This window comes from Megalobrama amblycephala, linkage group LG15, assembly GCF_018812025.1.
Source record: "Megalobrama amblycephala isolate DHTTF-2021 linkage group LG15, ASM1881202v1, whole genome shotgun sequence".
NCBI lineage: Eukaryota > Metazoa > Chordata > Actinopteri > Cypriniformes > Xenocyprididae > Megalobrama > Megalobrama amblycephala.
The window spans coordinates 36,129,775-36,146,081 of NC_063058.1; the positions used below are offsets into that span (position 1 = coordinate 36,129,775).

Sequence of the window (16,307 nt, forward strand, 5' to 3'; positions counted from 1 at the left end):
TTTGCATGATGGCTTTTTGTCAGACTGAATCTGATGTAAACAGATGAACTCAGGAGCCTGCTCGACTTCTCAGTGAACTTGAGCTCGAAGCTGCTAGTGCTGAAACTGAAAAGGCTACTAGTGAGGCTCTACAAGTTCTTGCCATGATCAGCCCTCCCAGGTAAGATTTGTAGAAAATTGTAATCAATATTTATTCATCAAATCCTCTGACCTGAATCTTTTGGTGAATTAACTTAATTATAACTGTCTTAATGTGTATGTTTAAAGAACAGTAGTAATTAAACGTGAGGCCAATAGACATTTTCTTGTTTTACGGCTGAAATGGTAGACCAAAAACGCAAAGAAAATCAGTCACAGCAAGCCAGGCATACCAGTTTTGTTGGGGATGAGGAATGAACATGACCATCTTGTGCCTGAACAGAAAAGACAGAAAGGTGAAAAGGTGCACATTTCCACTAGTATATCTGTATTCAAGCAATGTTAGCAGTTATTATTTTTCACATGTACATCTTTTTATCACTTCTAGAATGAGCAAATCAGCTGTGCCACCATCTTCAGACTTTGGGCAGGAAATGACTGAATATGGTGAGTACTGACACCTGTATTCACCAGTACTCCATTCCGTATCTAAGGGAACCGAGGTTGCGTTAGTAACCGAGTACGTTTTTGTATGAGTACGCTTGTACAATATCACATGAATTTGCTGACTTGGTAAATTGTAAGAATTATTACTACTTCTTACTGATGGGGCCGTTGGTATGTAAAACATAAGTTTTAAGTTTAAGAAACATCAAATGAAAAAAATGTAACTGCAGAAATGTTCAATCAAGGGTTAAGACCAACACAGACATACAATTGGAAATGTTTTCCTTTGCAGCTTTAGTAGTTAGTAGTAGTTTAGTAGTTAGCAACACATAAAATTACTGTGTTCAATACCTGTGAAAGGTTGAACCTTTGAAGGACTTGTTTAGCCTCCCTGGCAGCTTTTTCAAGATCAGCATTGGGAGATTTCAGTTCAAGTTCCCTGTTTAATGCAAGCAGCTTTCTGACAGAAATGATCAAAATTTGATTCTGAGTTTTAAAAATATGCCAAGATGAAGAAGAAAGAGAGCAAAATATGTGTAAATGAATTGTAGATTACAGGTCAAAAAAATAGGCAAGGAAAAGCTATGAGAGAGAAGTGAGAATATTCTTAACCAGACAGGTAAGTATTCATCAGAGGAGTCCTGGAGGTAAGCATAACAAGCAGGTATGCGTTAACGAGACCGGACAGTGACACTGAGTGTGCTGCTGTGTCTTAAGTAGTGCTTGTGATGATGGTGCTGATGAGTGTCAGGTGTGGATAGTTAGTATTCTGGTGAGGGAGTGCGTCGTGATTGGATGACTGTGGAGCCTGGCGTGTCTGTGACAATGTATTTATTCTTATTTTTTTATGTATTATATAATGATTATTTTGTTAATTGCTCATGTAAAGGCAATACTGTACAAGTCATGCTAATTAAGTTAATTTGAATTTGAATTAGAGAGAGAGAGAGAGAGAGAGAGAGAGAGACATTAAATAGGCTTTTGCGAGAGATGGCTTCTTAATAGAGCTGCTGAATTAAAGGTTGTTGTGGGAGAAGGAGATAGAATGTCATCTGAATTAAGGTATTTAAGGCATGGCAAAAGTTGTGGTTACTGTGTTTTAACGACAAATACCACATTAAACCTACAGAAACTATGATAAAACCATGGCAAGAGTTGTGTTACCGTGCTTTAACAACAAATACCACAGTATAACTACAGTTACTGTGGTTACTGTGCTTTAATGACAAATACCACAGTAAAACTATAGTTACTCTGGTAAAACCATGGTAAGTGCTGTGGTTACTATGCTTTAACAACAAATACAACATTAAAACTACAGTAACTGTGGTGAAACCATAGTAAGTACTGTGGTTACTGGTTTAACTACAAATACCACATTAAAACTACAGTAACTGTGGTAAAACCATGGTAAGTGTTGTGGTTACTGTTTTTTTAACTACAAACACCACAGTAAAACAATGGTTACTCTGATAAAAACCATGGCAGGTGCTGTGGTTACTTGCTTTAATGACAAATACCACACTAAAACTATGGTTACTCAGGTAAAACCATGGTAAGTGTTGAGGTTACTGTCCTTTCACTACAAATACAACAATAAATCTACAGGTAGGGTGGGAGAACATGGTATACATACATGTGTTGTGGTTACTGTCCGTTTACTACATATATGGTGAAGCGACAGTTACTATGGTAAAAACATGGTAAATGTGTATACTTTTTACACGACCCCTTTCCCAACAGGCGACTTTCAAATGAATATTACAATGAAAACTTTACAATGCTGGTGTCTGTTTGAATGATTTGAACGTAACACAGCTTAATGGGACAAATAGCATTGCATATCGATTTGAAACACGACACATAATTTCATTCATAAATACGGGACGATTGACTACTTTACAGAGCAGGTGGAAACCCTACCTGTACGTGTCTCGAAGTCATCTAAAATCCACATCTTTTTATAGCAATAAACCACTTTTAATAGCTGGAGTTTAAAACATAAGCAAGTAAATAAAAAAACCCACAATGCATTGAGGCAAAAGTTTCTGTATCTTCTCCTGATGCCGGTAGGGGCGCTAATATTTTCCGGGTTTCTCAGAAGCGGAAGTTGTCATAGTTGGGTCAAATTCTATAGCGGTGAATGAGAGAATACACTAAATATATATATATTTTTGTGTTTCCATTTTCTCAAATAGCAAAAAAAAAAACAACCTCCACAATAGTGTTTTCACAACTTTCAAAAAGAGGAAAAAAAATAGAGAGCGATTGATAACGGCAGTCAGAAGAGAGAAAGATGTCATTTTTACCATCACTCCCATAGCCGCTGTATTAGAAACACCCTCACAGCAGCCTTACCTAGTTTTTTGTAATTTGATGCAAAGGTAATATAATACTAAGTATAGTGTTAAAAATGTACATACGTTTTTTTTATTATTTTTTTTTTTATGAAAATATAAAAAAACTTTGCAGGATTTATGATATTGATGCGTCATCACAGTCTGTGAAAAGAGTCTATTTAGGAAACGCTCATATGGGTCGTATTTAGTGACAAACAACCTATATGGTCGTATGAGTTGGAGGACTTGTTGGGAAATCTTCACAGATACCATTTCTTTCTAAAAAGGAACATAGTTGTGATGAAACTGCCTTTTCTAGTATTTTTGACAGAAAAGGTAAATTCGAGATTGGCCTGTAATTGACTAATTCTCTAGGATCATGTTGTGTTGTGTTTTTTTTTTTTTTAATAATAGGTTTAAAATAGCCAGTTCAAAAGTTTTCGGTACATATCCTAGTGATAAAGATGAATTAATGATATTAAAAAGAGGATATGACCTCTGGAAGCATCTTTTTCAATAGTTTAGTCGGTATAGGGTCTAACATACATGTTGTTGATTTTGACGATTTATCAAGTTCAGACAATTATTCCTCTCCTATAGCAGTGATTGAATGGAATTTTTCCTCAGGGACACTACAACGCAGTGTCTGACGCGATACTGTAGTAGACGGTTGCAAGGTTATAATTTTCTCTCTAATATTATCAATCTTGCAAGAAAATAAGTTCATAAAGTCATTACTGCTGTGCTGTTTGGAAACATCAGAAGTTGAAGCTTTATTTCTCGTTAATTTAGCCACTGTATCAAATAAATACCAAGTGTTGTGTTTGTTTTCTTCTTTTGAAAAAAACCCAGCATATGCTGGTAAGGTAGGTTTTGAAGCTGGGATGCTGGTTTGAGCTGGTTTATGCTGGGACAAGTGCTGGTCCTTTGCTGGTCCTATGCTGGTCCATGCTTCAGAACCAGCATATGCTGGTTTTTTCAACAGATTAGAAAAATAAGTAGATCTAGCTGTTTTTAAGGCCTTTATGTACTTGAAAATGTGTTATTTCCACGAAATGCGAAAAACTTCTAGTTTTGTTTTCTTCCAGCTGCACATTTTTTCTGGCTGCTCTCTTAAGGGCCCAAGTGTGCTCATTGTATCACGGCGTTGGACTAATTTCCTTAATCTTCTTTAAGCGCAAAGGAGCAACTGAGTCTAATGTGCTGGAAAAGAGAGAGTTAATAGTTTCTGTTAAGTTCTTCTAAGCTGTCTGCTATGACAAAGAGATGAAACTGATCAGGAAGATTATTTATAAAGCAGTCTTTAGTGGTAGAATTGATAGTTGTACCATATTTGTGGCAGGGTGGCGGTTTTGCAGCCTTGGCTAAATGTAGTATACAAGAGACTAGATAATGATCTGAGATGTCATCGCTCTGCTGCAGAGTTTCAACGGCATCATTATCAATTCCATGTGACAATATTAGATCTAAAGTATGATTACGACAATGAGTGGGTCCTGACATGTGTTGTCTAACTCCAATAGAGTTTAGAATGTCTGTAAATGCCAATCCCAATGCATCTTTTTCATTATCTACATGGATATTAAAATCACCAACAATTAGGACTTTATCCGCAGCCAGTACTAACTCAGATACAAAAATCAGCAAATTCTTTGATAAAGTCTGTATGGTGCCCTGATGGCCTGTATATAGTAGCCAACACAAGTGTCAAACAGGATTTGTTGTTTACATTACCTAAGATTACATAAAGCACCATCACTTCGATGGAATTATATTTGAAAGATGTACTTATAGTAATACTGAAGATATTACTATAAATTACAGCAACACCTCCCCCTTTGCCTTTCCAACGCGGCTTGTGTCGATAATAGTAACCTTGAGGGCTAGACTCATTTAAAGCAATGTAATCGTCTGGTTTTAGCCAGGTTTCTGTCAACCACAGCAGATCTAGATTATTGTCTGTGATAATATAATTTACAATAAGTGCTTTTGAAGAAAGGGATCTAATATTCAGCAACCCAAGCTTTATCATTTGTTCATCAGTATTATATCTGTTTTTTATTTGTTGAACATCAATTAAAGAGGTTTGGGAGTTTCTTTTATTTACTAATTCCGGGTACAGGCAGTCTCTATGTGATAATATCTAGCTGAAAGAGTTTCTATATATTAGGATTTATATGACTTCTGTGACGTGAGACAGCTAGAAGATGGTCGGTTTAGCCAGTCTGTCTGCTTCTTGACCTGAGCCCCAGTTTGTCATGTTTCAGCTCTAAGACTATGGGCCATATTACAAAAGAAAAGAGCGGCACCATCCCAGGAGGGATGGATACCATCTCTTTTCAACAGGTCAGGTCTGTCCCAAAAACTTTTGTCTATGAACCCTATATTATTCTGCAGACACCACTTAGACAGCCAGACTCAGAGTGATGATAGTATGCCAAGTATCTCATTACTCCGACGAACAGGAATGTATAGGCTTCACCTATACATAAGTCCATATTAGACCTACTGAACATATTTCTGGCCAAAGAGTATTTGATCTTGAACTTTTTTATACATACTCATTGACTCCTTCTGATGATATGTCAGCCATACAGTATTTGATATTTGACGCAATGGACATATTTCTGGTCAAAAAGGACTCGACCCTGAACTTTCTATACATAGTCACTGACTCTATCTGATGTTACTTCAGCCATACATAAGCCAGTGTTTGACCTACCGAACATATTTCTTGCAAGTAAGTCCTCGATCATGAAATTTTTATATATACTTATTGACTCCTGATTATATGTCAGCCATAGATAGAGTATTGCATATATGACCTAATGGACATATTTTAGGCAGAAAAAGAGTACTCGATTTCGAACTTTCTATACATTACTTTTGACTCCTTCTGATGTTAGATCAGCCAGACAGTAGTCCATATTTTACCTAAAGAACATATTTCTGGCCAAATAGTACTTGATCTTGAACTTTCTAAACATACTCATACACTTAAGACCACTCCCCGGCCTATCAGGGAGGCATCTGTCGTTAGCAATCTGTGATAACACGGCGCCCCTAGAGTGGGACCCAAGGCGAGGAACCGGGTCTGAGCCACATAGATAGTGTAGCGTCTGGCGATATAAACACAATTGCAAAAGGCAATCACCCATGCAGGCCCCGTAAGGTGTGGGCTGCGTTTAGCCCCGACAAAACGTTGCAAAACGTTTTTTAAACGGAAACGGTGGTTCGTTGAACACCCCGTTCTGATGACGCAAGAGTTGCAACTATGGCAGCTGAGAAGGACATTCTTTGTCCACCTATTTATACCTGATGAAGTTGGTATAAATAGGTGTTTAATACTGCAACATACACTCAATGTTACAGTCACTGCCCTTGCCGTCCAGAATAAAAGAGAACGTCCCAATCCAGTGAAAGGATTTGTGGAAACTTCTAATTATTGTGATACAACACTTGCCTTGCATTTCAGGATGAAAAGACAAACATTTCAGGTGAAGGATAATCCACTTCTTACCTTTAAGACTGTTATGATCTATATTATTTTTATTGTTTGTATTAATTAGGCTTATCATTATTGCTGATCACTGCTGTTGTGCTTTGATATTGTAACATTTACCATTATATAATCAGAGGAGTATAGAAAAGTTTAGAGAGGATTATAGGCTACTTTATGTCAGAATGATTGATTTATGACCCCTCATAAAAATATCCTCCCCCCACTACCCCTCCCTATTACCCCCATGTAACGAGGTCAGATGTGGGAAGAAGGAGGCGGGAACCGGCGAACGTTCAACAAAAGTTTAATCTCCAAAATAAACAAACAAAACGAAAGTAATGCCGGCAGACCCTCGCGGACGTCTGCCGGCCACACAAACATAATAAAACATAACATAAAGTCCAGGCCTGGTCCTCTCTCGTCCTTCACTGTAGTCGCTCCTCCTTTTATGCTCCCGGAGCTCCTCCGTGAGGGACTCAAGGCCGGTGCGCCTCCCAGGTGAAGCTCATTAACACTCGCGCCACCGGCCTCGCGCCGTTCCCTCACGGCTCTCGCCCGCCCTGGTCGCCACATACCCCCATCGCCCCTCGCAGGCCGGGGGGTACTCCCGAGACTGCGCTCTACTCCCCCCGGGGCCTGTCTCGGCGGCCGCAGCACCTGGGGGTAAGGACAGACGAGACGAGAGAAAGGAGACGGAAGCAAGGGGAGCGACAGGACGAGAGAGGGGAGAGAGGAAAAAGAAAGAGGGGAAAAAAAAATTCTGGGTCCGGTTCCCAGACACACTGCCGCTCGGTCCTCAGCCTGCCGAGAGGCTTTTCCTCGCGGTGCCACATGCGATGGCACTGGACGCTTGGTGGACGGCCCGATCCTCGACCGCCTCCTGGCGGCCGGCGATGGCTCCTCCGACTGAGGGCAGCCGGCAGCGAGTCCCCCGTCCCCTGCTCCTCCCCTTAATGGCGGACGGCAGCAGGCTCCGGCCCACGGCGAACGGCGGCGACTCCTCCGCTCCCTCCTGGACGGCAGCCACCCCACCTCGTCCCAGGAGCACGGCATCCGGGTCTCCGTCCCACCTTTCACTAGGCTCCAGCACCACCGCCTCGGGCAGCCTCTCGCGGTCTACACACACTCCCGCGCTGCCCGAACTCCGCAGCACCGCGATCCCCCTCAGCAGCGAGGGCTCTTCGACAGCATGTCCCTCCTTCCTCCCGGGTTTCGGCACCAATGTAACGAGGTCAGATGTGGGAAGAAGGAGGCGGGAACCGGCGAACGTTCAACAAAAGTTTAATCTCCAAAATAAACAAACAAAACGAAAGTAATGCCGGCAGACCCTCGCGGACGTCTGCCGGCCACACAAACATAATAAAACATAACATAAAGTCCAGGCCTGGTCCTCTCTCGTCCTTCACTGTAGTCGCTCCTCCTTTTATGCTCCCGGAGCTCCTCCGTGAGGGACTCAAGGCCGGTGCGCCTCCCAGGTGAAGCTCATTAACACTCGCGCCACCGGCCTCGCGCCGTTCCCTCACGGCTCTCGCCCGCCCTGGTCGCCACACCCCACTAAGGAATTTATGACTGTGTTTTGGACTTTGTGTGTTTTTGAAGTGAAAATGTTTGAAAACTATCAAAAAGTATTCAAAAATGGTGCTTAAACTTTAAAATGTAAAACAATGTATTGGGGTGACAGGCATGGGTTTTTAAGGGATGTTTTTATTAAAGAAGGTTATTTCACATATTTAAATGTTTTAAAAGACATTAATGAAATGTACAATTAAACCACAAAGACAATTTAAAATGTTGTTAGATTTTCTGAAACAAAAGTATCAAACAAACGCATTAACATTAAGTATATTAAACAATAGTTGTTAAAAGACAAATGGGGTTTTAAAAAGCAAAAACGTTTCTAACATTTACTTTTAAAGTTTTTTAACAATAAATAATTCTTACGCCACTCCGTGAAACACGTCCTTTCTCTTCGTTGTCAAATTCAGAATAAAGTCAGAATGGTGCGTGAAAACGCTCCCGAGTCTCCGCCCCCAACACGCCTCCAAACATCAACGTCATCCGCCCCTAACAGGCCCACCTCAATGCCGAAAGATAGAATGTATATTTAAAAAAGGACGTTAATTAATTAATTAAACAGAAGATTTTAACAAAAGTATCAAACAAACGCATTATCATTAAGTATATTAAATAGTGTTGTTAAAAGGCAAATGACTTAAAAAGCAAAAACATTCTTACGCTGTTCTGTGAAACACGTCCTTTCTCTGTGTTGTCAGATGCAGAATGAAGTCAGAACAGGGCGTGAAAACACTCTCGAGTCTCCGCCCCTAACACTCCTCCAAACATCGACGTCAGACTCATCCCTAACACGCCCGCCTCAATGCCGAAAGATAGAATGAAATTTTAAAAAAGGACATTAATTAATTAATTAAACAGAAGATTTTAACAAAAAGTATCAAACAAACGCACTATCATTAATTATATTAAGTAGTGTTGTTAAAAGACAAATAACTTATAAAAAGCAAAAAACATTTCTAACAATAAATATTTCTTATGCTGCTCTGTGAAACAGGTCCTTTCTCTGCGTTGTCAAAAGCAGAATGAAATCAGAACGGTGAGTGAAAACGCTCCCGAGTCTCCGCCCCTAACACACCTCCAAACATCGACGTCAGACGCCTCCCTAACGCATCGCCAACATCGGCTGAGAGTGGAGGCGTGTATTTAAATGATAATAAAATAACTCTTATAAATAATAATGTTTTAATGGTCTTAGCTCACTACGAATGTGTACAGGTCTAACACTTTAACGTATCAAAGATTTATCTCACACACACACACACACACACACACACACACATAGATAATTACATATAGATAATTATTTTCCTATTGATGTCCCCGGAATTGTTTTATTGTAGGGGTGTCTGTTGAGTTCGCACAGAGGTTAAGGAAGGACAGGGTTCAGTGACCCCTGACAAGATGCAAGACATGAGATCGGGGTTAATAAAATCAGTTATCTATCGATACCCACACCCCCCAACCCACACACACACACACACACACATACACACACGCGCGCTCGCGCGCATGCACCTACGCACATACATACCTGCCCCCCCCCCCCGCCAAAAGAGGAGTCCTGGTGATGTTTTGAGCGGGATGCGGCCTAGAGTGTTTATAATACAGATAATGATCGTACCATGCAGCGTTAAGGAGAAGGCTGAAAGGATCGTTTGATCATAAGAGCATACGCTCTAATGTGTAAATGAGCAGCAAGTTTGAGCGGGAGAGGATGCGTTTTTCTCAGCCTCATGTAATTTGATGCATCAATTAATAAATAGTAGCGGTGTAACATATCATATTATAATATTATCAGAAATGTCACGCTGGGAATGGGGAGCCTACTCCTCTACAACATGTAAAGATATAGAATAGAACTACGGTAAGAGATTTTACAAAAGGTTTAAGGTTTTTGACACAGTAGGTGACAACTCAGAAGACAACCCAAAACTTTATAACCTTATATCAGAAACGCCCCTCATTCCGGTTAGATTTTTAAAAAAATGCCAGAAAAATGCCATTTACAACAAAGATTCGACAGGAGCTACCACATCGCATTATCCAATCGTCATTGTTAGGATGGCTGCTAATAACATCGGTGAGTACTCTGTTTTTATAAGTAGAGCATGCACATACATGTTTTGGACTATCTTAATTTCAATGTTTTTTTTTTTTTAATATCATAGATGTGAATGAAGAGGTTCTTTATTTCGACGAAGGACTAGATCTTATTCTGGATGAAATAAGTAAGTATCATTTCGCTCTCCATTAAAAAAAACCCATGATTAATAAATAGTCTATTAAATAATGTGTTTTTTTCTTTTCTTTTTTTCTCAGTTGATGATGCATTTCTTAGGAGTGCTGCGGTTCATGATGTCTTGCAAGGTAGTCATATGGACAAACAATTTATTCTTTTCAATGCTATCGAGAGATTTTTCTATTGTTCATAAGCATATGCTTGTAATTTTCTCAACAGAAGAAGTAGTGTCGATTGAATTCCCCGCCAGTGACTATGAGCAGCCAATCTCCATCAGAGGCCCTGAAAACAACGCCTCCAGCATACCTCCACCTCCTCCTCCCGAAAAAACAGTTGGCGAGAAGCGTTGTGACTCTGTCCCAACGCATTCGCAACAGGGCACCGGCGTGATTGCGTCTACCAGACCTGTGTCAGGGCACGGAGAAAAGCGACTCCGAGAGGTGTAAGGAGAACAAACAGTACCTTTACCTACACAATACAACGGAGATGGCGACGATGCCATCCCGTCCACATCAGGATGTGGGAGGAAGAGGCTTAGGGAGGTCTACGGAAGCGAACGTCCTCTGCCAAAAGAAGGATGTTTAAGCACGTAGGAGGATATAGGTAAGACGATAGACTATATATATATATATTTATATATATATATAATATATATATTACGCATGATACATTTAATAAATAAATAAACTTTAAATTGTATTTACAGACCAAGATTACGACGAGAGAGGTCTAACTTTATACTTGGAATCCCAGGAGGAGGCTTGCAACAATTTCGATTCTGACTTAAGCTCGGATGAGGACGATACAGGATCTCTTTTTAACGAACAACATCTGCCACAACTCAGCTATTCTATGATGAACAAGATCAACCGGAATTTTAAACGAATTTTGAATTTAGCTTGTCTGCCTTTATCATATCAAGAGGTCGAAGAGATTGTACGCGCTTCACAGACCGATGTGATATCCATCCTACAGAACATAATTGCGTATCAACAACAGCACACCATTGCCCTAAGCCACGCTGCCGATTTCTGGATGAACGCTCATAATCAGCTTCTGGAAGTAAGGGGAGAACAACAGCTTTCCGTTGTTGCGTTAAGTCTAATGTCTGAACGCTTAAATATCATTCAAAGGGTGTTAATGGATTTGCAAAATATCATTATGGGGAGGGATAGATGATGAGATAATACTTAATTCTACATGTTGACTGTTTTGTTTTTGTTATCGATAATTTTGTATGCATGTGTTTAAGTGTTTGTTTTATAATCTGAAAGTCATTCGTTATTTTTTTGGTACTGATGGTATGCTATTTACTGATATTATACATTGTGCCATATATTTTGATATATATTTTGTAACTTCTAACGTTTTATAATTGTGTGGGGAAGGCGGAGCAAGCATTTGTTTCTAAGAGAGAGAGAGAAAAAATAATAAATAAATAAAAAAAACAAAAATGACTTCTAAAAGGTGTCGCGATGATTCACATCATACTGATGACGATGATAATGAACAAATAGTATTAAGACCTAGAACGAATGATGAACAGATACGTACATTAATAAGAGATCAGCTACAAATGCTGATGGTCACGGGTGAAAATACACCTGTCAGCCTAGAACGTCTCATAAACGAACAAAATGAATGGTTAGAAATGTCTACGGATGATAATGAAAACGATCAGATAGGTCGTGGTTCAGTCAGACAGACAAATGACGATACTTTGGAGCGTAATATGGACCTGAGTGATGATGAAATTCGTAGGTTGGTAACAGAAGGAGGTAATGTAGAAGACTATATCACAATGCCGCGCCAAAGATTTAATGGCGTAGAAATTCAAAGAACCCTAAATTTCAGGGAGATTACGGCAACTACTGATCTGGCGGCATATAACATCTTGCTACACGATGCGTTAAATGAAATTGTATTGTTATCCAGATTGCTGGCTGGTGAGACGGGATATATTAATGTATCTCTATCGGGAGAGAGCCTCCCTGCCCCCATTAACGCAGTTTTAACACCTGATAATAACCACAATCCAGATTTATTCATAGACCAGATCGAGCGTTCCATGCAAAGTAATTAATCCGTGTGCAATGATGCGCAACTGACTCTTAAAGTGTCTATCGTAAGAGATAAACAGGGCGGAGGACGTAGGAAATTATCAGATTTGGCTCATAATGAAGTCATAAGGAGGAATAAAATGAACTTATTCTGCCCCGTAAATGTCGAAGACAATATGTGCTTTAGTTACTGTTTAGCACATTTCATGAATCCTAAATCCACCGATCAGGAATTGAAAAAAATAGGGGCCGATATACATAGAGATGCGGGTTACACCCCACAAAGGATGATAGGCTTTAATGATATTTCTGTTTTTGAACGACAATTGGATGTGAAAATCGTTGTCTTTCATAGGGATTGGTCTGGAAATTTAGAAGTGTATAAAAACTATGACGAACTACATCCAAACACGGTTCATCTATATATTCATGATGACCATTACTATCTTATAAAAAATTTGAAAGAATTCGTAGGATCCAACTACGTATGCGTATTCTGCTATAAAGGCTTTGATGACCGAAGACTCCATAAATGCAAATTTGCATGCAACGTGTGTAATAGCTCGGATTGTCACTCCTATCCCAAGAGTTATAGACAATGCACATAATGTCTGAGATATTGCAAATCTAACTTCTGTTACGGCACGCAAAAACAATCACACATATCAGGTGAAAAATCACAGTGTGATACTATAAAATATTGTGACAAATGCTGTAGATTGTATTGATTAACAAATAAGAACAAAAAACACAAGTATGTGCCCTCTAAATGCGTGCATTGCAAGGAAACTTTGGTGGAAGGTGCCGAACACATGTGTTTCATTTAACCTATCAAATTGGATGAACATGATGATAAATACATCTATTATGACCTTGAGACGATGCACACAGATGGAAAACATGTGCCAAACTATGCATGCGCTATAACTCACAGCGGAGATGAGTTCACAGCAGAAGGCACAAATTGTGTGGAGCTTATGATTAAGCATTTTAGACGACCAAAATATGCTAATTACACATTTATTGCACACAATGCCTCTGGATTCGACGCTCATATACTGCTATTACCAGAGTAGGTCTAGCACCAAAAATTATAATGCAGGGATGTAAAATCATTTCTCAATCACACTCTGCTTTTAAACAGCGTTACATAGACAGCTTCAGCTTCCTGCCGATGGGATTGGCTAAAACTACCTCTGCGTTCGACCTCGACATAGATGAAAAAGGGTTCTTCCCCCATCACTTCAACAGACCTGAGAATGTGAATTATGTGGGGCCGTATCCTTCTAAACATTTCTACGGATATAACACGATGAGTAACTCCGATCGCGAGAGATTTGATGAGTGGTATAATTCTGTACAAAACAAAATTTTCGATTTCAGAAATGAGCTAGGAATATACTGTCGGAATGACGTAATTATCCTGCGACAGGCATGTATGAAGTTTAGAGACGAGTTCATGAATTGCGCCCAGATTGATCCTTTCAAATGTTTGACGCTGGCAGGAACTTGCATGAAAGTTTTTAAGACGAATTACCTATGCAGAGATACTTTGGCATTAACACATAACAATGCATACATTAATCAGTTCAAGACGTACTCCAATGCATCGATACAATGGTTAGAGTACATCAAAGAAAGTCGTAATGTTGACGTGCGTCACGCGCTGAATTATGGTGAAGTTCAGTTTGGTCCATTCCATCTCGATGGATATTATGAAAATAATAATCATAAAGTAGTATTGGAATATTTAGGGTGTTTTTTTCACACTCATTATTGTAAATTTAATGCCGATGATGTCCATCCTCTGCATAAAGTGACATTCGAAAATCTCAGGCGACAGACTGAAAACAGGCTTCAAACACTGCGTGACGAAAGGCTAAAACCACGAGATGCGTTGTTTGGGGGAAGGACCAACGCATTTAAGGTATATCACAAAATCACAGAGGATCAGAAGATTCATTATTACGATTTTACTTCCTTATATCCCCACGTGCAATCATGTAAAACGTACCCCATAGGACACCCAACCATAATTTTTAAAGACTTTGGCCCTATTGATGAATACTTTGGTCTAATTAAGGCGAAAGTGTTGCCCCCTAGAGGCCTCTATCATCCTGTGCTCCCTTTCAGAACCTGTCAGAAGTTAATGTTCAGTCTGTGTCGTACGTGCGCGGAGGAAGAGAACCAAGCGCGATGCAGCCACACAGGCGAACAAAGAGCGATAAGTGGATGTTGGGTTTCCGTCGAGCTATCGCGAGCCATCAAGCATGGTTATGTGGTATTGAAAATAGACGAAGTCTGGCACTTTCAACAGAAGTCAGACACATTATTCGCTGACTATGTTAAAACATTCCTCAAGCACAAACAAGAGGCGTCGGGGTTTCCAGCACACATAGTCACAGAAACTGACAAACAGGCTTATATTGATTCGTATCTCTTAAAAGAGGGAATCGAATTGAGCATTGACAAAATTGCTCATAATCAAGCAAAACGAGCCACAAGCAAGCTAATTCTCAATTCTTTGTGGGGGGAGATTCTGTCTTCGCGAGCAATTGCCAATAACAGAGCTAGTGAGTGAACCGGAGGACTTTGCACGGTTTAGGATTCAGTAGCTCTAATACAATGGACATACCCTGACAAGCTAGCTTGCGCTACTCGTGACGTCAATGTGTTCATAGGAGCCTTCACGACAGCATATGCACGTTTGGAGCTTTATGATTTATTGGATAAATTAGGCGAACGGGTCATTTATGCGGATACGGACAGTGTGATTTTTCTGTCTAAAACGAATGACTGGATGCCTGAGACTGGATCTTTTCTGGGTGACCTCACGAGTGAATTGGATCCTCACGATCATATAGAAGAATTCGCTTCGGCAGGACCTAAAAGTTACGGCTTTAGAACTGCGAAAGGGAAAGTATGCCTCAAGGCTAAAGGCATTACACTCAACGCTGAGAACGCACAAATAGTTACGCTGCAAAGTCTGATAGGGCTGATTCAGAATTATGTGAAATCACGTGACACGGCGCACCTGCTAGTGCGAACTGATACCATTGTGCGCAATAAGACAAAGCTGACATTACACAATAGATCAAACGTTAAAAGCTTCAGAGTCGTGTACAATAAACGTGTGCTCCTGCCTGATTATACCACTTACCTTATGGATTCTAACAATATTGTGAATCATTGTAATATGGATGATGCTGAGGACTTTGATTTTAGATTGCGTCATCCTTTTGGCGCTATTGTATCTGGACCTAGTAATTCTGGTAAAACGTATTTTGTGAAAACTTTGATGTATAATTCACACAAGATGTGTTCTGTAAAATTTGATAAATATGTTTTCATATATGCATGTTGGCAACCGGTTTATGATGAATTAATGCATATGTTTGATATTAAATTTATTGATGGTTTACCTGAATCCCTGAATTCTTTATTTCCTGACAATAAGAAGACCCTTCTCGTAATTGACGACTTGATGGACCATGCATCTTCTAACGATGAAGTTGCTCGACTCTTTACGCAGTACATACACCACAGGTCCATTTCAGTGTTATTTCTAATACAAAACCTGTATTTCCAGGAGAAGAGTACTCGTACTATTAGTCTCAACGCGAGTTTTTTAATTATTTTTAAAAACCCTCGAGATAAACAGCAAATACGTTTTTTAGGGAGACAAATGTACCCCGGAGAGTCTAAGTTTTTTATAGATGTGTACAAAGACGCTACCGGGCGTCCCTATGGATATTTACTAATAGACTATAAAACGGATACACCTGAGAAATTTCGACTCAGAACGGATTTACTGTCGGAGTATCCTGTAGTGTACGTGCAGAAAAGGAGACGGTGAGGCGTCATGAGTTCGAGACTATCCAGAAGCCTACCTCTGTTAAAAGCTCTATATAAAGCGAGTCCTAAACAGAGACGTCTTATTTTACAATCAGCTTCTGACGAATTTGTTCTTTCGCTGTGCGAGGTAGCTCTTAATATTCTTCACGGCA

The 16,307-nt window shown here is 39.9% G+C and overlaps 1 protein-coding gene across 1 annotated transcript; it reads left to right on the plus strand.

Moving 5' to 3' along the window:
- Positions 1-7,976: 7,976 nt before the first annotated feature.
- On the plus strand, positions 7,977-16,068 carry LOC125247925. Its single transcript, XM_048159476.1, has 4 exons — positions 7,977-10,229; positions 10,321-10,368; positions 10,460-10,843; positions 10,947-16,068. The coding sequence occupies exon 4, from the start codon at positions 13,397-13,399 to the stop codon at positions 14,879-14,881; it is 1,485 nt and encodes a 494-aa protein (XP_048015433.1). The 5' UTR covers positions 7,977-10,229; positions 10,321-10,368; positions 10,460-10,843; positions 10,947-13,396; the 3' UTR covers positions 14,882-16,068.
- The last annotated feature ends 239 nt before the right edge of the window (positions 16,069-16,307 follow it).

What these genes read in the sequence shown, in the direction of transcription:
- LOC125247925 (XM_048159476.1), top strand. Translation starts at nt 13,397, where the DNA reads ATGCAGGGATGTAAAATCATTTCTCAATCACACTCTGCTTTTAAACAG.